This window comes from Pterocles gutturalis, unplaced genomic scaffold, assembly GCF_000699245.1.
Source record: "Pterocles gutturalis isolate BGI_N339 unplaced genomic scaffold, ASM69924v1 scaffold2676, whole genome shotgun sequence".
NCBI lineage: Eukaryota > Metazoa > Chordata > Aves > Pterocliformes > Pteroclidae > Pterocles > Pterocles gutturalis.
In genome coordinates, this window is record NW_010102766.1 from 24,039 (window position 1) to 50,767 (window position 26,729).

Here is a 26,729-nt window from a genome sequence, read left to right on the forward strand (position 1 = left end):
AGTAATATTTACATTCTGGATGATCCTTGATTGAAAAAAAAAGCATGAACACTCTGTTAGCTTAAAAAAAGAAAAAATAATAAGAAGAAAAAAAAGGATAAGTAAGAGACTGTTGTGTGGTTCATGCAGCAGACATCTAGGGGCCAATTTTAATTGCTTTTGGTGTTGATTCTTAGGCATCTGTTAAAGAAAAGGTATGTAGGTTGTAGTTATTGTACACATGCATAAATCAGCATTCACTAGGATTTGTTATATATGTAACCAAATAATTTTTAAAATACATACTCATGTTTAAAATCTGTGTTCAACCAGCCTTACTGGTTTTGAATAAGAACATCAGTGTAAAATGTTATTTATTATATTGTTACTATCGGAATGCATGCTGCAGATTTTATTTAATACTGGAATACAGCAAGTAAGCAGCAGTTAAAAATCTGCTGGAGCTCAGCATTTCCACAGAGAAAATTCTCAAATTTCTTAACACAAGGATTGATAATTATGTGCATTTACTACAGTAGTTAAAAATCCAAAGTTTTGTTACTTTTCTTTTATGAGAAGGTGCTTTAGTTAAGAAGATACCCTTAAAGTGGACCAGTGGTGTGCACTGGTATGGAAGTTTTGAGAGCTGATTTAGAGTGGGATAGCTTTTAATTGATTGTAAGGCAGGTCCTTTTCTGTAGACTCTCTTTTGTGAATTTAGATGTTTGGACCACATTGCGTGAGTAAAATGAATAGTCAGTGCTGCAGATGGTTGAATAGGCTGTAAAAAATTGGCAGACTGGAAGAGAAGAGGATGGTCCATGAGACACTAAAATTATCTTCTGTAATGCAGAGCCAGAGACACCTTCTTAATAAGCCCTGTGGTTACTAGAAACAAAGGAGAACAGCTTCTTTCCCTCTTCTCAGAGATGGAGAGCTCTTGACTTTTTGATAAGTGTGTTTATCAAGAAGATGTAAATTATACCATCCTGGATGTCCTGCTATTGTGATTCTACTGCTTCTGTCCTCACACTAATGTGAAATTGTGGATCTGCCTGACATGTATCCAGGCTTTGTGAAGGACACAAGGGAAGTGCCATACCTCTATTATACTAGAAAGTATAATTTACTAAGGGAGGAGGAAGATATTTTCAGGAAAATGTTTCTGAGGAAAACTGATTTGTGTAATTTGCAAATCCTACCCATAAAGAGAGCATACGTCAACCTCTCTTGTCTATGACTGTGAACAGAATGCTTAAGTAGATAAAGCTGATGGTGACTGATACTCAAAAGAGTGTGTGGGTGGAGTGTATGCTATGTCTTCTTTATTTTCTGTTTGTCGTCAAGTAACACATTATGTTAACCTACTACTCTGATTATATATGAAAATGGGGGAAGATGGGGTGATAATTGAGGTTTAAATATATGGTAATATGTTTCTGTTTACGGGTTTGAAGCTTTTTTGCTGTGTGATGGTGGCAGGGAACAAATATCCCATGGTTCTTGTGTTTCAAATGAAATAATAAACTCCAAACATGTAGGCATTTTAGAACATTGTGATTAAAGTTTCTTATACATATTTATATGTTTACATGAAAAGGCAGGTAATTAGTGCCATTTGTTTGTCAAATGTTTTATACTGGATGTGGTTTCAAGAGTGTGAATCTTTACGTTTGGAAGGCTGCAGTGGCATAATAATGTGTGAAAGTTTGCTCTCAACATGCTGCTATTCCCTTACATTCTCCTGAACAAACACCCACTCCATCAATTTGTGTATTCCTTTTCCTTCAACTTCACTTTGTCCAACTGTTTCTTTTACAGAGGTTATTACATAGTTATTGTGCCTTTGAAGAGGTCTCGTGGAAAGTTTATCAAACCATGGGAGAGTCCAGATGAAATGGAACTAGATGAGGTACTGTATGTGTTTGTTGTCATCTTTTCTGTCATTAAAGAAATGGTCTTATTAGTGGTATATGACTAACTCACCAGTTTCAGAAGTTTTGGTTGTCAGGATATTATATTTATATTTGAATTAGCCTGTGGGGACTGAAACAGAAGTTCAAATTACTTAAATTAGAAGGTAATAAAGATATTAAGTTGCAATAAAGCACACAAAGTGTCTGATCTCTGTTGGCATTAATATTTTATTCTTTTCCTATTGTAAAGTGTAATGCAAAAGTGCAGGAGGTGAAATGAGTTGTCAGCAAAAGCTTAATCACCAATGATATGAACTCTAGTAAAGGTCTGGTTCATTAGTGGGGTGTTTACTAAGCCTGTGGCAAATGCTAAATTGCAATTTGCACTGCAATTTAACACTTGACCTTCCTGTGGTGTTATTACCTGATTCTCAAATACTGTAATGCTTCTAGTTAGACAACTTTTACAGTAGTCCCCATTCTACTGCCAGCTTCTGCTCAGAAATAAATGAATGAAGTAGGAAAGAGCAATGTTGTTTCATCATTTGACACTACACATGACATTAACCCAGAGGGTGGGAATACCTTTATTTTAGGAAAAAGATCAGTAATACTAGAAATCAATTTGTTATATTATTGGTATAATAATAATTCCAGGAGGTATAGTGTCACCATTCAGTCTTGTCCTCTGTTTTACTGAAGGACAGTATGGTTCATGCAAATTTGTCTTTCTTCTTTAAATTTGGAATAATACTAATATTTATCATTTTAAAGCTTTTTTGGGAGCCCCATATGAAAGCCTTGCACAAAAGTCAGGTGGTGTGGTTATTATTATTATTGTTGTATCTGGCTAGGATTTTAGGTCTGTAATGGGTTTGCCCTTGGCTGGGGGCCAAACCACACACCCGGTCACCCAATCCCTCTTCCCCCTCACTTCTCCCTCACCTGAAGACAGGGAAGAGAATTAAGGAGGTAAAGGGAAAAAAAAAGGAGTCATGGGTTGACATAAGAACAATTTAATGACTAAACTACAATAATATGGAAAATAATACAATATACAAATGAGGGATACACAGTGATACTGCCCCCCCCCCACCCAATGACCAAGGCTCAGCCTGTTCCTGGCTAACGATCCCAGAGCAGGGAGAGTCCCGAAACTGCACTCAGGGTACGGAGATAACAGTCCGAGCGTCCCAGACCGAGAGCTGACCGGGGTGGGGGGGGAGGCCTTGGGAGAGCGACCACCTGGACTGAGATAACCTGGAGCAAAAGAGATCCGGAACCAAAAGGGACGATCTTCCGGAGGGTCCTCACCTATATACTGGGCATGACGTGTATGTTGTGGAATAGAGTATTGGACACTTTGGGTCTCAATCCCAAACCTAAGAACAAATCCTGGGCAAGTACCTGGTTGCAGACAGCCAGACAAGCTGAAGGACCTTGGCAGCTGCATAAACATCACTTTTTACCAGCTTTCTTCTGAGCATAAATCCAAAATACAGCCTCTTTCTAGCTATTATGAAGAAAGTTAACTCTGTCTCAGCTTAACCCAGGACAAGGTCTCATTCAGATGCTATAATAATTTCTACATGTAATATCTCTGCAATTCAAAGACCAGAGATCAAAGACAGTTTCTTTACTCCTGATTTTGTGATCTTTTGACTGGATCCTGTCTATTTTTCCATTTTCTTTTGATGGTTTCAAGAGTTTAATGTTATAGAGATGCTTCACCATACGCTTCCCCATAATACAATCACTGGCAAGTAATGGTCATCTGCAAGCAATCACTAGGCTTTTTTTCAGTCCTCCCATTGAAAAAATGGATATCCATTTCAATATTTGCGCTGAAATGTAGGGAAGATAAATATCTTCCCAAACTAACACTGCTGTGGAAAGCTTTCAAAATATAAACAGAGGTCTCTCAGTCTTCAGTCTGTTTTCTGGTCAGAAAAGGCAAAGAAGAATATGTACAGCAACAGGAGAATCCTTAATGAGAAGATTAAAAACAGCTGTTCAAAGGAAGTCATGGTTTCTGCTTCTGCTGATAGACTGATTGAAGCCTGTGTTTCCTGTTGACCAGCTTCCTTTATGTGATCATCTAATTTGATTCAGTTGCAGCAATGACCTGCTTTGATCTGTTGACTTCCTCCTTTTAAAAGAACTTGGATTGTAAATGCCATCAGTTTGTGATCATAGTCCTAGGTGGCATAACATACAATTAAACAGTAAAACTCTGACAAGATCCATGCAGTAATGAAAAACTGATTTAGTATTACCACCCACTTTTAACATCCAAAGATTGTAGTCACATTCAGCAGCATTAACAGATTAAAGGATAGGTGCCAGATGACACTGAACTTTTGGGCAATTAAATTCTACGGGTCCTGATGATTCCCATAACAAAGGATGATTTTAATCATCCTGAAAGTTGCGGTGCATTAATCTGTATAACAGATTGATAAAGAGCATTTATTAATTTAGGAATATTTGGGTCAGGATGGGTTGTTTCCCACTTCTGCTGATGTAATTGAGACCACATTGTAGAATTAATGGTGGAAGAAATAAGATATGCATTGACTGGAAAATGAAAATTATTTCTGATAAAGAACTAAAACCCTTCATATATCTTTTACAATTGCCACCAATACATGTAGTAACTACTGAGTAGGGAAAAAAACAAAAGCCGGCAGTGACTATATTTCATGCTAACTCATCCAGTTTCTATTACTTGAAAGATTATTTTACTTCCAGTTTTAGAAAATATTGGCATATTGTTATCAGGCATACTACTCCTGACATTTTCACATATTTGTGAAAGCAGTGGCACAATAAATAGATTTGGAAAAAAAACCCCAAAAACGCAAAAACTAGCCACACTACTCTCTAAGCAAATAGTTCCTAATGGTCAAGTGAAGATACTTGCACATATCTTTTTTTAGTACAATGTCAGTTATCTGGCTAGTATCAGCAAGGGTTAGGCAATAGATTTTCCAAAGAAGTATTTTCCAAGTACTTTGCTTAGATTGTCAGAAAACGCTACTCTGGAGTGTTAACTCTAGTACATAACTGACCAGTACGAAAGACTCTCCAGCCTTATCGTAGTTACTTAATCTTCCTGGTTCCTTGAATCTCAGTTCTGAAAGAAACTAAGAGAGATGCAGAGACTTAAAAGAGCAGGCAATGGACCAGATATTGTGTATCTGAAAATAATAGCTATTAGAGATATAATCCCATCCTGAGGGACCTGGACAGGCTTGAGGGGTGGGCCCATGCCAACCTCATGAAGTTCAACAAAACTAAATGCAAGGTTCTGCACATGAGGCAAGCCCAAGCACAAATACAGGCTGGGTGGAGAATGGCTTCTTGAGTGCAGCCCTGAGGAGAAGGACTTGGGGGTGTTGGTAGATGAAAAACTGAACATGAGCCAGCAGCGTGCACTCGCAGCCTGGAAAGCCAACTGTATCCTGGACTGCACCAAGAGAAACGTGACCAGTAGGACAAGGGAGGTGGTTTTGCCCCTCTACTCTGTTTTTGTGAGGCCCCACCTGGAGTACTGCAGCCATGTCTGTGCCCCCCAAAGCAAGAAGGACATTGAGCTGTTGGAGCAGGTCCACAGGAGGGCCACGAAGATGATCAGAGGGCTGGACCACCTCCCATACAAGGACAGGTTGAGAGAGTTGGGGTTGTTCAGCCTGGAGAAGAGAAGGCTCTGGGGCGACCTTATAGAGGCCTTCCAGTACCTGAAGGGGGCCTACAGGAGACATGGGGAGGGACTTTTTACAAGGGTGTGCAGTGACAGGACATGGGGTAATGGTAGTGGATTTAAATTGGAAGAGGACAGATTTAGACTAGATATAAGGAAGAAATTCTTTACTGTGAGGGTGGTGAGACACTGGAACAGGTTGTCCAGATAAGTTGTGGATGCCCTGTCCCTGGAGGTGTTCAAGGCCAGGCTGGATGAGGCTTTGAGCAACCTGGTCTAGTGGAAGGTGTTCCTGCCCATCGCAGGGGTGTTGGAACTTGATGCTCTCTAAGGTCCTTTCCAACCCAAACCATTCTATGATTCTATGATTCTATGAATCCTTTTAACTCGAAATTTCATTTTATTTTGAATATCATAAGATCTAGTGAGTTTAAATAAATATCTCTTGCAAATAAATGAAATATAAACAAAATATTATGAATTGTGGTAATTATTACCTTGCAGGATTACTTTAGATTTGTAAGCAATGAAACCTAAATGAAGACTTGAATGCTAATCTTAATTCAGTAATTTTATTGAAATCCTAGTATAAAATACAACAGGAGATATATGTGCAAGTAGTGGTATTTGGCAACAACTACTTTTATATATGAAACATGAATGAGGCCAGAGGTTTACCTGACGTCTATTCAGTCATGTGTAATCAATGTTGCAGACAGAATTTTTATCTACACAAAAACATGCCTAAGTTTAGCTGGCCTTAGTTGATGAATAACCACTTTTGAAAAAATTGAACACATTTTGTTTTACTTGGGTTAATTAACTTTCAGCATTCAAAGCCAAAACTCAGTTTCTGATCACCCACTGTAATACAGTCCTTCAGCATTGCTATCTGTTAAGTATATGCATTTTATGTTACTAATTCAAATGCAAGAAATAATTACGATCAAACATTTTTCTTCCCCTTTCAATCTCAATCTACTAGACTGCAGTACTCTTGCAATATTTTGACATTTTGAGTTATTTAAAATCTAAATTACACAGAATCACAGAACTGTAAATATGGTGTAATCTGGAAACATACAATAAAGAATATATTTGAGGTAGCCACACAAATAACTTTAAATTCCAGTGGAAAGTGTACCCATATATGAAAATACCAGTTATCTTCATGGATGTCTCAAGCCATGTACCTCTCCTTGTACTGCAGTATTTACAGCTGCTGACTTCCAGTTAGTATAGATATCAGATTGTTATTACCTGAATATCTAGCTTTCTGTTTCAGCAGACTTCAAAATAGTCAGTGCTCAGCCCTCTGCATACCTGTAATTATCTGTATAAAAATGACTTCATATAGATACAAACTTTTCACAGAGTGCTTCCCTCAGCAGATCTTAAAAGGGCTGAAGCAACTTGCAATAAACTTTGATTAGTCTCTGCCTCATGTTCTGCCCTCAGGAACTCTACCTGGGGCATAGGAAGCTACCAACAGATGTGAGAGTCACCTTCAATGAAGCAACTAAATAGAAATCTTCTTAATAAATACAGTTCTCTACAGCCCTCATTTTTATACCATGCAAATTTACTCTAGCTGCTCATTAAACTGTTTGGGAAGAATGAAAAAAAAATATGGACTGCCGATTGTAATAGGGTCCTTGAATCATGTTTTCAAGTCTCAAATTATGGTCAGTTATTTTTTTGCTCAGGGGATCCATTGCCATGTGCCAGCTTTTGTGTTGCAGCATGGAAACTGGTAGAGTTAAACGAATGTAAAATCTCTGCAACAAAGAAGAGACTCAGACTTAGAGCTGGAAAGCAGTTGACTGTGTAGTTCTGACACTGAAGAAGAGGCTGAAGCAAGAGAGAGCTTCCCTGACTAAGCATGTTCTTTAAAATTAAAATATATATTGAAGATTAGATTTTAATCTAATTTTTATTGACCTCTATCTAGCTCTAAAGATTTATCTGCTCCTTCTAACAAAGAAGTTTGTGCTAATCTATTGTATTACTACTGCTTGTGTTCTGAAAAGCCTAAAACAACTGTGTGACCGTGGAAAAATTTATGATTGCAGTCTGAGACTATAGGACATTGAATAAGTTTCATAAGTGAAAAACAAGGGGAACCATAGAGGCTTTAGAAGTTATCACTTATCACCAAGGAAAAGTTCAGGCTCCTTTTAATCAGATCAAATCACTATTTGTTGAATGCCAGTATAACTATAGTGATAAAAGATATTAAATAAACATTTGTCTGATTTAATAGGTGATTTATCAATGTATTATACCAGCTGAGTTTAAGTTCCTTCATTAGTTAGTGTATGTTTTACAAGTTTGATTCTAGCAACTAATCTTGTCATAAATGTGCTGATGTAAATTTTAGCTTTCTTAGTCAGAATAAGTATTTTAAGAAACAAAGAGAAGTTACATTTTGAAAGTCAGATTAGGCAGTTAAAGTCTGAAGTATATGCTGTGTATGATAGGGTGGTAGATAGTAGTCTAGAAGGAGAAAAGTTGTCTTAGTATTCATAGGTCATGTTGTTTCCTATCACGAATCTACTGTGTAGTGTTGTACAAACCATGAAGAACACAAGTTTTGGTGGTTTGGAACAAATAAAATGACAGTCAATTTCAGGTTGGGATTGAACACATGTTTATAAATAATTCCTATAAACTCTTCTGCATTCATTTATTGTTCGTAAAGTACACTGGAAAGCACTCTTTTCCCTGAGTTGTTCAAGAATTTAATATTGCCAGCGTGCTTGTTACTTCTTATGTTAGAGAGGAAAAACAAAAAGAAAGAAAAAAAATTATATTCATAGCTACTTAGTACTGAGTTGTTTCTGTTTCAGGGTTACCAGAAAATGTTAAAAATACTCAATATAAATTTATTTTCAAAAATTGAGATTTTTTACCATTTTTTAAAAATCTTTTATTCCTGGTTTTCAAATAATTTTATCATATGTCTTACTAAGTTTCATTGGATCAAACAAGAGATAAGTAAATACCTTGCACATTCATAGGGAGGGAGAAAATATTATTAAGCATTAGGGAAGCGATTGTCCCTTTGAACTTGGCACTGGTGAGGCCACACCTCAAATAGTGTGTTCAGATTATGGCCCCTCCCTACAAGAAAGACATTGAGGTGCTGGAGCATGTTCAAAGAAGGGCAATGAAGCTGATGAAGGGTCTAGAGCACAAGTCCATGGGGAGTGGCTGAGGGAACTGCGGCTGTTTAGCCTGGAGGAAAGGCGGCTGAGGAGAGACTTTATTGCTGTCAACAACTACATGAAAGGAGGGTAAAATGTCGGTCTCTTTTTCCAAATAACAAGTGATAGGACCAGAGGAAATGGCCTCAAGTTGCGCCAAGGGAGGTTTTGATTGTGTATTAGGAAAAAATTATTCACTGAAAGGGTTATCAAGCACTGGAACATGCTGCCAGGGAAGTTTTGGAGTCACCATCCCTGGAGGTGTTTAAAAGATTCGTAGATGTGACACTTAGGGACATGGTTTGTTGGTGGACTTGGCAGTGTTGACAGTTGAACTCAATGATCTTAAAGGTATTTTCCAGCATAAATGATTTTATGATTGTGTTCTGTGACTGACCTCATATATATGTACACACACACATATATGTATATGACGTGTAATGTGATGTGTGTATATATATATTTATATATACATATGTCCTTGGAGAAAGTATATTCCTTTATTACCTCCCTAAGCCCTGCCCCTGCCTTCTGCCCAGAGACAACAATATCAGAAACTAAAAATTGATCTAATTGGCTTATGTTTGTAGTCTGGGGAGTGCAATTGCTACCTAGTATCATATCTTAATAAGGATGACAAGAAATTGGAAGATTTTGCAAAAACTGATTTAGTGATACTGATATGCCCCATAAAATGTGGATAATGGTATTTTTGTAGTTTCTGGTCATGTATTAAATTTTCTCATTACATTGTCAGTAAGTTACATTGAAATTGGTTGCAGTTATCTTTCTGTTCTTGCTTTCTCTCTCTCTTTTTCCCCTCCCTTCATTCTAAAGCTGCTTAAGGAGATAGCCAGGAAACGCAGAAGCATTCGTCTTGGAAGGGAAGTTGAATTAAAGCCATATATTGCAGCTCACTTTGAAGTTCTTCCTCCAGAGTTCACGTTGGGGGATAAGAAGCATTATGGTGGCTTTGAGAATAAGCAGCTGCAGAGTGGTCAAGAATATGTCTTCTTTGTCCTGGCTGTAATGGAGCACTCAGAATCTGTAAGTTAGTTAATATTTTTCAATCCCAAATTTACCTTTTCACAGTCATGAAGACATTTTTTCAATGTTTATTCCACTTCCCAAAAGCTTTTTTTTTTTTCTTTAAATATATGCCAGAACATCTCTAAAACAAGTGTTTCCTTGCTTGGTTTCAGTTATTTCCTTGAACTTTTCTATTTTGCTTGCATTTTTATGTGTTACTTCTGTGTATCACTGAAGCCTAAGGATCACATTTTATTAGGTGTATTGTGATCCTTCACAAATTGCATGCTCTGCTATTTGACATAATTGACTCAGGTTCTGAGGCATGAACTTCACAGCAGCATCTTTCTCGATGTATTTAAAAAAGGATTGCTGTCTTTCCTACCATTGAATAGTGGTGTTGGATACACAAGATTCTTGGAAAGATCTGTTGAAATCAGAAACATGCACAGCTGCCCTCCTTAGTTATAGTCATTCCCTAACAACTTTGTCAGTGAATTGTTAGAAAGTTAGAAAATAATTCAATGATAAAGAAGATTCCTGAGGTGAGCTGAATAACGAACTGTCATTCCTCTTTATGTAATTCGTCTTGTAGTTATGTCCCTTGACTTAATCTCTGCATGTAATATAGTTTTTAAAAAGACAGAAATAGGACTGTAGAAAGAAGTTGCAATACATATTAACATTTTAACATACAGTGTGCAATACGGTATGTTTCTAATTGGTACCTAAACCACATAGGTACATTTGCTGACTCAGCCACTTAAAACTACTACATCAGTAATCTGAATTCTACTCAATGCTTCCAGTGTGTAACCTTACAATTGCTTTCTTGAGGTAAACAGAATTTGCCAACTTAAACACAATGAGGCAGTAGTTTCAGTTTGAGTTCTTTTGGATATGTAGCTTCATCTGAAAATTTAAAAAGTGCCTCCTGCAAGCTCTAATATAAATCAAAAGTTCTCCTTTCACTTTTTGGCAGTGGCTGCATAGAGAGAGAATTCTAAAGGCGTTACTTAAGAAAGGCTCAAACTGGAAAAAGTAGACAGCTTTTGGCTATAAATGGCCAAAAATCTGTGTGTCAGAGATTGTCTGTCTAAAATTGATCTTTTCAATCAAAGTACCATTTCATATTTATTTTTCTGTATTATTTAAGGCATTGGTCATTTCATATAATTCTAAGGTTATTACTTTGTCAGAGAGAAATCAGGATGAAAAAGCAGGAATAAATAGGGTTGTAAATTTAGAGAAGGAAAGGCTGATATGGCAAAATATATCCAGGGGTCTACTGCTGAAGATTTCAGAAGCCGTTACTAAACTTATAATGTGGACAATATCTGGTTTACCATGACATCTGAAGCATCTATGTGATTAAGTAGCATAAGGAGTGAAGACTTTACTGGGGTGAGTGAGCTTCAACTACCAATGCACCAGTGTATCTCTCTCAATATAGCTGTTTTCTTCTAAGACTATAGATCCTACTGGTGTATGAGTTGTAACTTGCAAGCAATGTTTTTTCCTGATATTCAAAATACTTTTTACATAAAGGTTCTCCTTCACAGAATAAAAAATTTCTCTGTTGATTGGGTGAATGGAGAACTTGCTTTACAAGAGGGCATGGGAAGGTCTGAATTGTTTAACTTAGTAAAATAGGAGCTGAGGGAGCTTATGATTACAGTCTATAAATATTTAAGCATATTATCAAGAGGAAAAAAATAGATAAATTCGTAAAAATAATAAATGAGTTTAAATTAGTCATTAATACAGGTAGGTCGAAAATTAAAAGCAAAATCCTATTTATTGGAGAACAGATAGTAAGTGCTTCTACTGTTATCCCTCAGTATCCCTCTCTATCCCTTTCCAGGCATTTTTTTTCTGCCTGCTCTAAAGGAAGATGCGAAACACAAAGAGTTTCTTACTGTAGCAATGGACTTTTTTTTCTATCTTTTGAGAATACTGAAGCTGGGGAAAAAAAAAAAAAAACAGTCAGCTCGGGTTTTTCAGGAAGGGAACATGGAGACTCCCTAGTTTCTAAACAGCAGTCAGACTTTTAAAACATTTAGTACCAAGTTTAGTAAAAGAGCGTATCATAGCTGGACATTGTTGGCGTGGGTACTAGGTCAGTACCAGCTAGTCTAAGTGCCTCAGCTTTGCCTGTCCTAATCCTATCTCTAACCTTAAACCCAGACACTGTCGTAGCCCAGAGCCCGAAACAAGGCCAAATAAAGTGTAAACAAAAAGTCTCCTTTGATAACTCTTTTCCTGGCTTAGACCATCTTTCAGAATACAGTGCAAACATAGTAAATGAAACCTAATCTCTTGTCCTGGTTGTTTTATTCTATTCTAGCTGGCATATGAATCAACTCTTTAAGTCCTTTGCAAGACCTATAGTTCAAATCCAAGTTTAGTGCTGGTGGAGACACTCCAGCAAAGACAAGAAAAAAGTACAAACCATTTGCCACTTCTGACTTTGCTGTAGCTCAGAGTTCTTTACATCATCCACTTTTAGGAGCCTGGCTCCTCACCCTCTCCGGTCTGTAATTTTAACTTGGCACTCAGACATAGATCAGACATCTCAGGTCAGACCGGAACAGAGAAGAGTTATTATTTGTCACAGGTCTTATTCTAGGCCAGCTAGCTTTCCAATATTCCGTAAGGCAAAGATTTTCAATGGCCTCTGTTCATAATTCTAGTTCCATCTCTAAGAACAACTTTCAGTATTTAGCTTCCCTTCATATTCTGCGGTGGCTTAGCCTGTTTTCCAGTCTAAAATTCAAGTTATCTCCATATTCTGTAAGAACACTCTATTTGTCAGGCAATTTTTGACTTATGAAAATGCACCCTACTATTGCCATAGGACCCTTTTCTAGGAACCTCCTACATTCAGTGCTCTTTATTTTTACCTGCAATGCTCTCATTCTTTCAGAAGTATCCTTTCATATGTTGCAGGAAGAAGTGATTGTAAGCCAGTATAAAACTAAAACAAAAACCAGAAAAGAGTAACCGATGTGTTATATTCCTCAGTTTCCTAATTTATTTTCTCATTCTCTGCTTAAGTTGCAGACTCTTACCTTATTGTATTAAGACATTTGTAGCTGGGTTACCTCATTTGTCTGCAGATCACTGATAGTCTGTAGAGCACTAAATAAAGATAGTAATAACAACACACCATTCAGTTTGCAAGTTTATGTACTGCCTGGTTTGAAGAAAAATAGCGTTTTCACATCACTATGTTCGTTGCATCATTATCTTGTATAGAATTATTTTAGATCTAGAAGAGTTAATGTTTTAAATCCTTTATCATTAAGTAAGATTTATTTTATTTATATAGACCATGTATGCAACCAGCCCATATTCTGATCCTGTTGTGTCGATGGATCTTGATCCCCAACCAATTACAGATGAGGAAGAAGGCTTGATTTGGGTTGTTGGCCCAGTTCTTGCAGTGGTATTTATCATCTGTATTGTTATTGCTATACTTCTTTATAAAAGGTAGGTTTACCTTTTAGTTTTTTTACCAGGTGCATAACTTTCTGTTATATTAGCCATTGTATAGTAGTCTCCGGACTGTATTTTTTGTACTACAGTAGTAACTGTGATTGCTTTGGGATATCTCCGTATTTATTAATGGTTTCCAGAACACTGTAGAAATTTCAGTAGATTGACTGAAAGTTTCCAATAATTACAGGTATGTGGGTACATTTTTCTGCTGCTGACACCCTGTTAACATTTTGGCATTTAAACTTTTTCTCCACTTTGCATACATTTGTGAAGAAAATATGTGTTTGCATATAAATATGAATGGAATTCGCACATTTGACTTTTTAAAACTTATTTTAGATGTATAATAGTAATGCATTAGCAGCTACATTCAGCTTGATGTTAAACATGATTTTCATCTCCACTCAAATAATTTGAGTTTTTACTTTTGACAGTTGGCCTCAGTTTGGCAGTGTATCAATATGAATTTGAAGCTCTGAACTGAGAGATTAAAGAAACATCAGTAGCTGTTTTCCACTAATCTTGCAATGAGATCAAAATTCAGTTATTTGTCTTTTACTCTCTGTGACACAGATGAAGGTTTGCTATTACACAGAGGACTTCACATGCCTTACAACATACTAGATGAAAACTGTGTATGATGCCTTTATACATAGCAGCCTTTTACAGTATAAATGAGTTCACAAGGGTCAAGATACTAAATCAAAACCAAAGAATCAAACCCACAAAGGTTATTTTAATCTTTAGATTTTGTTCCTAGTTCATTTTTGAAATATATTGATGATGTATAATTGGGGATTACTATAAAGATGCTGTGACCTCATTGGAAGCAGGTGCACTAGGGATAATTTAATTAAATGGAGTATATCTTCTAAAACTAATGGTTGTGATGCTATCACCTGCATATAAATATTTAAATTATGCTACCCTGTATGCTCTTCCCACCCTAAGTGTTTCCAGTCAAATACCTCTGAAGTTATATCTGGAGACCTGGCTTCACGTTGTGGAAGGAGACTTCTTTGTTCAGCAGTAAAGAAACAGTCCAGGGCTAATCTTACCTTTGGATTCCAGATAGATATACATTTATGGAATAGTTTTTAAGGCTGTAATGATACAGCAGCATAATACATGGTCTATTGCTTTCAGATATTATGTCTCCTGAAGGTTTCTATTAGTGCCTACTGTCTCAGCCAATCTAATTGGTAAACAACCAGTGACCCTCTGTTTGTGTCTGTCTGTCGTTTCAAGAACTGGTCATTAGAGATGTGCTCAAAGTGAAGTACTCCTTTCTTCTGATGATTTTGGAGTATTAAAAGTAAAACTTCTCCCATACTACAAAACAAATCCAAACAATGTCATATAAACCAGATGTGTAACTGCTTCTGGAAATATTGATTACATTTATGGAACTATAATAACAACCTTCAATTCTATTACCAAGAAAATTATTGACATTTTCCACAAATGAGCAGGTAACATTTCTTCATCAGTAGTGTGAAGAGACTGTCATTCACTGAAAATGGGGGACACATTTTCCATCTGCTATTTACTATTGGTACTAGAACTGTTCAGTCAAATGTCCATATGTATTTATTTATTTTTCTCTTTTCAGCTATAAGATGTAAGTTATTAAATGGCACAGATTTGGCAAATTACCTCTGAGAAATTATGACTGCTGTTTTTACCAGTCTGTGGTCCTCTGTGAGCTTTCCATTTCTATAAAAAAGTAATGTATAATTGGAATTTTTTTTTTCTTGAGTATGCAACCTGGATGCAAGCTAATAAGTAGAGTTTGATAGCTTTACTGTCTGTAGAAAAGCAATAACTAGACAAGACAGTAGGGATCTTTAGCATCGTGCATTGAGAAAACAGTCAAATTTAATATCTGAGTAAACTCTGTTAAAGGGTGTTACTGTGGCTACAGAGGTTGGACATGGTAAATATATGCAATAAAAAGTAGGAAAACATTTTCATGGATAGAGGGAATTTTACAAATATAGAATATATTGGGGCATCGGTGCAACAGGTATGAGAGGGAGATAAGAAAACAAAGGATAGAGGACACATCTGCCTAATACTTGAAAACACATGCAAAAAATATTGAAAAGGAGAACATAATGTTGAAGAATGTGCAGTGGGAAAAAGATGACTGGGTAATGACTGTGTCTTTTGAAGTGTGAAGGGTAGTAACTCAAATAATGGTAGACTATTCTTAATTCCTTTTGTCCATAGAAGCCTTTTTGAACAGACTTGGATGGCTAATCTCATGATTTACAGTACTACTTTTACATTTTTATTTCAGTCATAGAGAAAGGATGGCTGCAGTTTCTAAAAGAATCATTCTAAGGGGAAAAGTCTTGCTGTCCTTTAAACAGATTCTGTCACAGATAGTGTGGATAAATTGCATGGGTTGGCATGAAACATATTTAACTGTCCGGAAGACTAGGAGTACATATTTGACCCCTTTATTTTTTGTTGGTCAGTTTGTATAAAGGTTACTGTGTCTGCATTTATTTCTCTTAAATTCTGAAAGCAAAGATACTGTATAGAAAGATCTTTGGACTGTATACTAGAATATGGCCAAAAGGTCATTGCCACTTAGTACTTAACAGTAGCAGATTGGGAAAATATGGCAGAGCACCTTTTGCAGTCATTGGATATAGCCGCAATATAATATCCAGCGCAATTGAGGCCAACGCACTGTGTGCAGGAGAGCTCACAGATTCACAGAACCAAAGGGTCACGCCTCTGGAGGTTGGCCCATCGCAGCCCTGCCCAGAGCATGGCCAGCTACAGCAGGTTGCTCAGAGGCATGTACAGGCAAGCTTCATTATATCCAAGAATAGAAATTCCCCAACCTCTCTGGGTAACCTGTTCCAGTGTTCAACTGTCCTCACAGTAAAAACTATTTTTTTCCTGAGTTACAGCTGAATTTCCTATCTCTCTGAAGCTGGTGTCTTGGCAAATAGAACTGACTTGGCTAGTGACATGTTCAGTGTTCTCTGTAACTGCAGCAGTGAAGCCACCCTGCAGTCATAGTGAAGGGAGATAATTATTTTGGAGCAGATCTTTAACCTATTGGACTTAAACCTAGACAACCAAATTTAGGGATCCAAGTAAATTAGCTAAATATCACTTTCGTTTTGTTAATTTTCTTGCCCTCAAGAAAATAAAATCTTTGCTTGTTCAAACATGGAGTAAAATATACAGCACAGTAAGATTTATGTCCAAAATCCCAAACAAAGGCAAATGCTTACCTAGATATAGAGACGGTACAGTCTAAGTCTCCCCTAGAGTCAATGCCTAATGATTATGAGGGCTGTTTGAGTCACGGTTTATACTTCAGGGTGGTTTTGAAAAAGCACTACCCAGCTGCAACCTGGCAAACCAACAGTAAATCCTTTCAACTTACTTTTGAGTGTGTGATACATGTTCAACTACGCAGGATTTAAATGTTTAGGAACCCAGTTAGTGAATGTTAAAGCGCTGTAGAAATTGTTCGGTGTATCTCAGAAACTGACAATCTAGAGAAAGAGTGCATGTCCCCATGAAGCATCCTTTCATCCCCTTTTTTTTTGTTTGTTTTTTGTTTTTTTGGTTTTTGTTTTAGGGTTGGTTTTTTTCTCTTTTTTGCTTTTTTTTAAGCACATTGGTTTATCTGGTTATTCCTCCTGGTTTTCAGAAATCACAAGTTCTCTAATTTCAGCCTTTTGCTGATGAAGAGTAAAATGTTCCTCATTCTAGAACTTTCTGTAGTCAGGTTTGTTTGTGGAGTGTGTTTCCAGATAAAGTGCAGCTTCTTGATTTGGTTCAGAAGGCAGGAGCCTAAGCTTGAATTATTTGAACGTGGTGAACTTCAGCACTCTGAATCATAGAGTCTTAGAATAGTTTGAGTTGGAAGGGACCTTTAAAGGTCATCCATTGCAACCCTGTTCTGCAGTGAGCAGGGGCATCTTTAACTAGATCAAGTTGCTCAAAGCCCTGACCAACCTGGCCTTGAATGTTCCCAGGGATGTGGCACCTACCACCTCTCTGTTCCAGTGTTTCACCACCCTCATCATAAAAGATCTCTTCCTTATATCTAGTCTAAATCTACCCTCTTTTAGTTTTAAAGCATTACACTTTGTCCTGTCACTACAGGCCTTAATAAAAGTCCCTCCCCGTCTTTCTCATTTACATACTGAACGGCTGCAATAAGGTCTCCCCAGAGCCTTCTCTTCTCCAGGCTATAAACAACCCCAAGTCTCTCAGCCTGTCGTCATATGGGAGGTGCTCCAGCCCTCTGATCATCTTCATGGTCCTCCTCTGGATCTGCTCCAACAGGTCCATGCCTTTCCTGTGCTGAGGACTCCAGAGCTGGATGCAGTACTCCAGGTGGAGTCTCACCAGCATGAAGTTAAGGGGGCAGAATCATGTCCCTGGACCCTGCCACCTCCCAGCAGACCACATGCTGAATCTTGAGCTATGAGAAGAAACATGCTTCTAAGAGAAAAAACAGATGATAAAAAAAGCACAGAAATTAAAATGGGGGAATATAAGTGATGAAGTAGGGTTCTATAAGGAATTTTTCATAACGTGAGTAATATGGTCATTGCGGACTCCAGGGTATTAAAAGTTTGTAGAACTCTATTTATTATGATGAACAGACAGACAGAAAGATAGACAAACACTGCAATTACAGTGGATGTACAGTAGAACCTGATGTTGGCAGGTGATTATTTTTTCCCTGTTCAGCTGTTCTTTATAGAGCATAGAGCACTACAGATCTGTATAGGTCACTGTAGATCTTAAATATGTGACATTCCTTCAAAACCTAAACACATGTGTAATACTTCCTTGGAGAAAGATTTATGCTTATCTTACTCTGCAGGGTACTGTTAAAAAATTTCTTACCATTTTATTACTGGCTTTGTAAAACAGTTTTTAAAGGTTTGTTTTGTTTTGTTTTTAATTTAGTACAAGTCTTATGTATCTTGTGTATTTAACCTTGTTCTTCACTTGCCTTTCTCTCCTTCTTCCTCTCCCTTCTCTCCTTCCCTTTCTCCTCTGCCCTCTACCTTCATATTTCCTCTCCTCCCTCCTCTTGTGTTTCTTCTCTCTAGAATGCAAGAGGGAACTATATCTTAGTGAGATGTTATTTATCAATGTAATGTTAACATTATGTTGATAGCTCAAATTAAACACCCGTTTTCCATTACCTTACTGGCTGAAATATGAGGTGGCACTACTTTGCAGATAAAGTCTAAAAGAGATGGGTTTTTTCATCATAAGAAGATTCTCTTTGGAGTTTACCTTGTGTCCTCCATTAATTCTATTATTCCCAAACATTGAATATTCTGATGAACCATCACTTCTTAATTTGGTTTAGTTATATTTTATTGTAGGTCAACATTTCTTGCATCTCCTTTGTCATGCTTATCCTGGTTGCTGCTGCTCAACTAACATTACAACTTTTCTCCCCTCTTTGCTGCATTAAAATGGAGCAGTAAACCTGACAGGTGAGAAGTGAAAAGTAATCACTCTTTGTTTAATCCAGAAAAGGAGGAAAAAAGAGAAAAAAGTTATCGTGATAATGATCTAAGACAAAGCATCTGTCAATCTAAGTGAATGTAGACAGTAATCTATCAATATGAAGGCGACTGGAAGATTTGTTATGTTGTTTACAGCAATGAAAAGTTATATAACATATACAGCCAAGTTTCACTGTTTTGTTTTTTTTTCTCTATGAGGTACATTTTCAAAACACAGCACAGCTATACAATATGCAAGTGGTTTTATTTGTGTTTTAATAAAGTTAAAACAGTGGTTCTTTGCTATAACCAACATTGTTGAAGGAATGCATGGTTACGGTTGAAGTGTTAGTCATTCTAAATCTCCAGACTCAGAACTGACTTCTGAGTTCCACTAGTGAAAATTACATGGTGATCTCATCTGTCCTTTATGTTTTTTTTTCCACCTGTCTCAAAATCATTACATAATCTGAAAGAATTGTGATGTTTTGTATAGTGTGCAAAGATGCAAAAAGCCAGAATGATCCTGAAAATAATAATAAATAGTAAACCATTCTATTTTCTTGTAAGTACTCAAAATATTCAGATATATAATTAGAAGATATTTCAGTATTTTTAGTAGATTAATATAAAGTAATGCTGCCCAGAACTGACTTGCAAGTGGAAAAAGGGTGAATGCAGCTTTTCTGGGCAGTTCCACTGGTCCCTAGACTTCAGGAGAAGGACATACAGATAAAAATACTTCTGGAAAGCTGCATCACACACCTTTACTTAAGCAGAAAGAACACTAGGGAATTGTGCTACTGTGGTGGAAGTTTGAGATAGTCAGAATCAAAAGTAAAAACAGAATTTTAACTTGAGTTTCTCCATAGTATTTTTTTAAAAAAGAGTAAAAACAGAAGAATCAGATCAAAATCTTCATGGCTTCACTAAGAGAAGTTAATACATGTGTTAAGGCACTTCCCAGACAACAGATGGAATGTTTTTTACAGCAAAGCACTTCCCTGCTTCCCCTAACCATAAAATTGCAGCACTAGTAACTTTCAAATAATTCCTGCAACGATGTTACTGTTTGACTTCGTGCACAGTCTTTGAAATCTTTCTGTATGCACCTTTTATGAATGCCACCAGGTGTTCATCATTTCAAGAACAGCAAGAAATCAGTTGGTTCATTTTTAAGAGGGCAGCCCAGCAGAAAAATAACTGATTTAGCATTGTCACATTGTGAGTCAATTAGGAAAAAAAAACCCAACAATAGTGCTTAGAGCAAATATCGGACACCTGGAGAAGATTTTGCTATCATAAACCTTAAAATCGTCTCATTTCTGTTTTTGCAAAGTAACTCCTTGCCTCTGTTTGCATCTTCCTTTTATATTACATGAAGTTATCAACCAGTTTGCATTTTCATGAAGGAACTCTCAGAGGCCTAGTGAAGAAGGATTCCACTTCAAATTAAAGCATTAAATGTCCACAGTCCTCAATGGAAATGCAGAGAAGTAGATGTTCTTTATGTAACATTGTTCTCCATGTTTTGGGTCAGAAAATGGTACTCTTAAATGATGGCAGTCCATTTTACCAGAACAGTCAGAGTCAGAACACAGGTGGAAGGAATCTCCTTCTCTCTAGAGAAGTGGAAGCATACACAAGGTGTATTTTTCTCCCTCCCTCCCTCTCTCCCTCCCTCCCTCCTTTTTTTCTTCCTTCCTTCCTTCCTTCCTTCCTTCCTTCCTTCCTTCCTCTTTTTTCTTTCTCCTTTTTTTCTTTTTTCTTTCTCTTTCTTTCTCTTTTTTCTTTCTTTCTTTCTCTTCTTTCTCTTCTTTCTCTTCTTTCTCTTCTTTCTCTTCCTGTCTTTCTCTCTTTCTTTTTCTCTGTTTCTCTCTCTGTGTCTTTCTTTCTCTTCTCTTCCTCTCTTTTTTCTCTCTTTTTCTCTCTTGGTTTTTTTTTTCTTTTAATGTTTCTTTCTTTCTCTGTTTCTCAGTTTCTCTCTTTCTCAGTTTCTTTGTTTCTCTGTCTTTCTGTCTTTTTCTTTCTTTTTGTCTGTCTCTTTTTCGTTGTTTTTGTCTCTCTGTCTTTCTATCTTTCTTCCCATCTGTTTTTTTCACAGCTTATTTTGGACTGAATGGCAGGAGTACTACAATTGCAGTGAAAGTCTTAATTTGATCAGAAACATTCATACAGAATCTGAGTCTTGAATTGTAGGTGTGATTAGATACATGAAGATTGTGTAGTGCAGCTCTTACTGAGATTAGAGGCAACAGAGCAGATTCTTACTTTCTAGAAAGTGAAAGGGATAGATGTCTTCTGTGACAGGTGTCTTCTGTACTGTTCTGTCATATTCAAAGTACCCAAAGAATGCAGATTATTTTATATGTGCAGTGCAGAGCTGTACATATAAAATACTAAGTATTCAGTTATAATAACTTGTCATGTTCATTTTTAATTACATGCTCAAAAGTACTTTTAAATGAAGGTATAGCTAGCTAGCTTTTAACATAGAGACAATGTGAATTTTTGTAAGTTTTGCATTGTATCTTATAGTTAACTATTCAGGTACCCAGAATGATGATCTAGAGGATCAGTTGAGGGCAGAATGCAGTTACTTTCCCTCTGACATTACTATATTTAGGTTCATTTTGCCATTGCAGATTGTAGCTGCCTTACCCACCGTTCATAATTATTTTACCCTTAAACTGTATCAAATACTCTTTCAGAAGTAAGCATGTCACCTTTAGAATATAACAATTATACACTCAGGTGCCTTTATTTGTCAAGCTAACACCTCAATCTCATGTTTATATTCTTCCTGCAGGAAGAGAGCTGAATCTGATTCTAGAAAGAGCAGCATACCCAACAGCAAGGAGGTCCCCTCTCACCATCCCACAGACCCAGTGGAGCTGCGACGCCTTAATTTTCAAACTCCGGGTAAGAGACAAAAATACCTCACTGAGAGCTCTGTGATCACAATCTGATTAGTGATGCTGTTACAGAACAGAAAGTTTGATTGTTTAGAAAAATGTTGGTTGCTTATGAATTTTCTGCACAATGTATTTATTTGTTAGTTTTGTAAATAATTCTGTAATTTATTTATTTAAAGAAAAATCCTGCATGAAACAAAATTAAAGTTTGGTAAAGACCTCAAGGTCACAAATGCTATATGGATATGTTTCCTGTGCTGAAATGCCGAGTTAAACTTACCAGTGCTAGAAAAGATTACTGGGACATGTACATCCGTCTATTTATTAACTATATTCTTACAGCTGCTTCTTTGTAAATAAGCTTCCCTCTTATCTAATGCATTATCAGGTAATCCATTAAAATAATTGGAAGTTTCACTACATTGCAAATGTAAAATACAGAAAATAACTAGAGAAATGGTCTTGCCATCAGGTTGTATGTTAGGATCAAGGAAGATATTAACATGTCAGCAGTTCTGAAGCAATGCACTCCCAAATATTTTGTTTACCTATTTTATTTATTAAACATTGTTTTCTTAAAGCTGTTTGGTTTTATAGTCAAGAAACACTGAACAGAAAAATACTTATAATACTTACAATAGTATTGATTTTTTTAGTACCTTTTTATGAGTTCATTTTTTTAAAAAAGGCTTACTTTGATCATGTTGTATGCTAGTAGACTTGTTTTTTATTAAAGCATGACTGCACATAGTCCCAGCTATTACTTACTGGATCTTCCTGAGCCTTGTGTTTGTAGAATTTTTATATTAAGTACAAAAAATAATTAATTCAATTTCGTAAAGGTGGGAATTAATCACTTGAGATGTTGAGAGATTAGCTGGAGAAGTTGACACACTAAGTATTACAAAAGGGTTAACTGAACTTGTAAATCTCATTTCTGATCTCCTAAACAGTGGCTGTATTAAAATAGTGTTGCCCTAACAGAAGTGGATCCACAGAGCAATGGATCTGGGGCTAAAGACCTGACATCCGCAGTGCATTTATATGGCAAAAGTAGAAAGGGAAGAGTCTGGAGGCTTGAGTTTTACCCCAGCCCTGCTTTTTTTAGTCTGTTCCAGTACACTGAATGCTGTTTAGCAGCTGGAGCAAATCAGAAGTATTTCAGGAGTGCATCTTCTAGTTTAGTTTCTTCTGAATATAATAATCTTGTTGACATGCTCTGGGACCTCTCTATAATATGAGTCTAAGTGCAGTAAATGTAAAGGATTGAAAGTTTTGATTCACAATTGTGCTTCTGAGACTGCGATATTAATGTAAGCTCATCCTTACTGAGCAAAGGCTTTGTACGTTTTCCAGCACTTTCATGCAAAGTTCTGAAGGTTGTTGCAGAGATAGAAGTATACATACAAGGCTTTGAAACATGAAGAGAAAAAATGTGGTTCTTACAGTTTAGTTTAGGGCTAAAATAAGTTACCCTCTGTATACATACTGAATAGAGTGGGTGGCTTAATAACTAGGTATACAAGCATATTTTTTTATGGTCCTTGTATTTAGATGCGGAGTCTTACCTATCAATTTAGTATTCATCATAAGTTAAAATAAAATGTGCACAGAAGAAAAATGCTGCCAACTGTCAACAGCTTTACATATAAAATTAATTTATTGTGATTGGTTCTGAATTTATATTAAGAATGTGAATTTGTTAAGAAATGGCAGAATTTGTGGCACTTGTAAACACTGTAATTCCACCTCATAGATCTGAAAAGAACTGGAGAGGAGTGGAAGTGTACCATTTCTTGCAATGCTATAGTTTATCTGGGAAAATTGCAGTTTTTTGTGAAGCTAGTTGAGCAGAACATCTGCAATACATTTCTACAATGTAAACTTTTTTCACAAAATGGAGGATTAAAATTGTTATTAAAAATGTAGTACAGAAATCAAATTAACATCTCTTCCCACTATTGTACCACGTAAGACCCCTAGACACAGGTCAAGCCATTATATTACTCAGCATGCAATCAAATATCAAGGAGAAAATTCCTACCCCAGATTTGTTGTGTAACATTTGCTAATTAACATGTCCTTAATATGTAATCTTAGCCCCAGTGAAGTCAAGGTACAGTTCATGTGCTAGTAAACGCAGAACCTCTCATAATTCACAAAAACTTCAAGTAGGGCTGACATTTCATTAAAATCTGGATGAATTTAACCTAGATATTAGATCCTGCTGGAATGTTTATCCAACTCCCCACAGTAACACACTATTAAATAACAGGCGAGACAAAGCTTTTCAAGACAAATGTTGAGAAACTATAGAAAGCCTGTACATTCAGGATATCAGTTTTGTTGGTTTTCTTGTTATTTCACTCTCAGATGGGTGTTTTTTATTTGCTGTCAGGTGGCAGAAATAGGCAGTAGGGTACTACTGCGGCAAAGCAGGCAGCTGAGAGACAACATTGGGGATGATGTGGTTATGTGTTGGGTTTCTTTTACTGAGACATCTGCAGTCACCCTTATACAATGGCCTTGCCTAGTCTGTAAGATGTTACCATTTCTAAACATTGTCAACAGATAAACTAAATTACAAGTGGTGAATGTACTTTAATAATCAGCATGTGCCAAATCAGTACAATTGCGTCAGGATGCATGATTTGACATCATTGTTGTTGTAATGATTTATTTCTTTAGATGACGAAAGCATCCGCAGTTTGCTTGGACCTTTCCAGGCACACCAGTTGCTTCCAGTGAGAGGGGAAAAAACAAAATTTATAATTAATCCATAATGTGAAGAAGGTTAGAGAAGAAAATTTCAATATCCAGATTGCCAGTTTTCACTGGGACAAGTGAATCATAGAATCGTAGAATCATAGAATGGTTAGGTCTGGAAAGGACTTTAGAGATCATCGAGTTCTAATGGCAGGGACACCCCCCGCTAGACCATGTTGCTCAAAGCCTCATCCAGCCTGGCCTTGAACACCTCCAGGAATAGGGTAGCCACAGCTTCCCAGGGCAACCTGTTCCAGTGTCTCACCACCCTCACGGTAGAGAATTTCTTCCTTATATCTGGTCTAAATCTGTCCTCTTCCAATTTAAATCCATTACCCCTTGTCCTGTCACTGCATGCCCTTGTAAAAAGTCCCTCCCCATGTCTCCTGTAGGCCCCCTTCAGGTACTGGAAGGCCTCTATAAGGTCGCCCCAGAGCCTTCTCTTCTCCAGGCTGAAAACCCCAACTCTCTTAGCCCAATTTTGGACCCTCTCCAGTAGGTCCATGTCCTTCTTGCTTTGGGGGGGCCCAGACCTGGACGCAATACTCCAGGTGGGGTCTCACGAGAACAGAGTAGAGGGGCAGAATCACCTCCCTTATACTTGTGGCCACGCTCCTCGTGATGCAGCCCAGGATCCGGTTGGCCTTCTGGGCCGCAATTGCACGCTGCCAACCAATGTTCAGTTTTTCATCTACCAACACCCCCAAGTCCTTCTCCTCAGGGCTGCACTCAAGAAGCCATACTCTACCCAGCCTGTGTTTGGGATTACCTCGACCCATATGCAGGACCTTGCATTTGGCTTTCTTGAACTTCATAGGGTTGGCATGGGCCCACCCCTCAAGCCTGTCCAGGTCCCTCTGGATGGCATCCCTTCCCTCCAGTGTGTCGACTGCACCACACAGCTTGGTGTTGTCAGCAAACTTGCTGAGGGTGCACTTGAACCCACTGTCCATGTTGCCAACAAAGATGTTAAATAGCACCGGTCCCAGCACTGATTACTGACAAGTCGTCACTGGTCTCCATTCAAACACTGAGCTGTTGACCGCAGCTCTCAGAGTGCGATCATCCAGCCAATTCCCTATCCAGTGGGTGGTCCATCCATCAAATCCATATTTTCCCAATTTGGCCACCAGGATGTCGTGTTGGACAGTGTCAAAACGCCTTGAAGAAGTCCAGGTAGATGACATCAGTTGCTCTTCCTTTGTCCACTGATGCTGTAACTCCATTATAAAAGGACACCAGTTTTGTCAGGCACGATTTGCCCTTGGTGAAGCCATGCTGGTTGCCAGTCACCTCTCCTTCATTTTCCATGTGCCTTAGCAGAGCCTTCAGGAGGATCTGCTCCATGATCTTGCCAGGCACAGAGGTGAGACTGACTGGCCTGTAGTTCCCTTGGTCATCTTTTCTACCCTTCTTGAAAATGGGATGATACACTCCTATAGAATTTTAGGTTGTTTAATACTTTAAAAGATTTCTAAACAGCCTCTTTCCAAAAATGCTAGCAATCATATATTTTTTGTAAGGAAAGGTCTGATCAGATATAACTACGAAAATAGTTTGAAAGTGAAACCCTTGTTGTGCTAAATTTGAATTTCTAATCACAAGTACAAAATGCTCCCAATGCAGGTGGTTAGGCATAACTTTTTGAAAGAAACTATGAGAAAACAATATTTTGTCTTGGGTGACATGTAGGCAATGATTTAGATGCAGTTATGTTGTACTTGTCATAAAATTGTCAATTCAGCATGAAAATGTTGGAAAAATTCACAGTCTAAACTACCTCCACAGCAAATGTCTTACTTTCCTTTCACTTCTTCGTCTCCTGTCAATACAGAACTTCATTCTTCACTAACCTAGTGCTTACCTAAAGGGTTTCCTATCTTACCTTATCTAGGAAGAGTCAAATTCATCTCTGGCTTCACTCCTCACTGGATGGAGTAACTCCATAGATAAATTTGACATTTTGTCTTGGCATTTGGAATAGCCCACAGTTCTGCATCTGAAAATAAGATCCCATGTCCATATGTGTTAGCCACAAATGTATATCTGTTAAGCCCATATGTCAGTCTGTGGGTCACAGCTGTGCTAAGTTTTCTTTGCGTCAACATGAAAAAAAAAATCTCTCAGCGGTATAGAGAATTTCATTTATATATCTGTTATTCTTGCAGAACTGGAGTAGCCCGGTTCTGCATTGAGGAAAATGA

The 26,729-nt window shown here is 37.4% G+C and overlaps 1 protein-coding gene across 1 annotated transcript in view; it reads left to right on the forward strand.

Annotated features, from left to right (window-relative positions):
• LOC104471163 (receptor-type tyrosine-protein phosphatase delta-like) overlaps positions 1-26,729 on the forward strand; it is a gene marked incomplete at both ends in the record, with an annotated part of 111,359 nt that overhangs the window by 21,991 nt on the left and 62,639 nt on the right. The window contains 4 exon segments of the mRNA XM_010086408.1: positions 1,801-1,891; positions 9,642-9,851; positions 13,165-13,325; positions 21,654-21,766. Of these exon segments, the coding sequence (XP_010084710.1) occupies positions 1,801-1,891; positions 9,642-9,851; positions 13,165-13,325; positions 21,654-21,766 (575 nt within the window).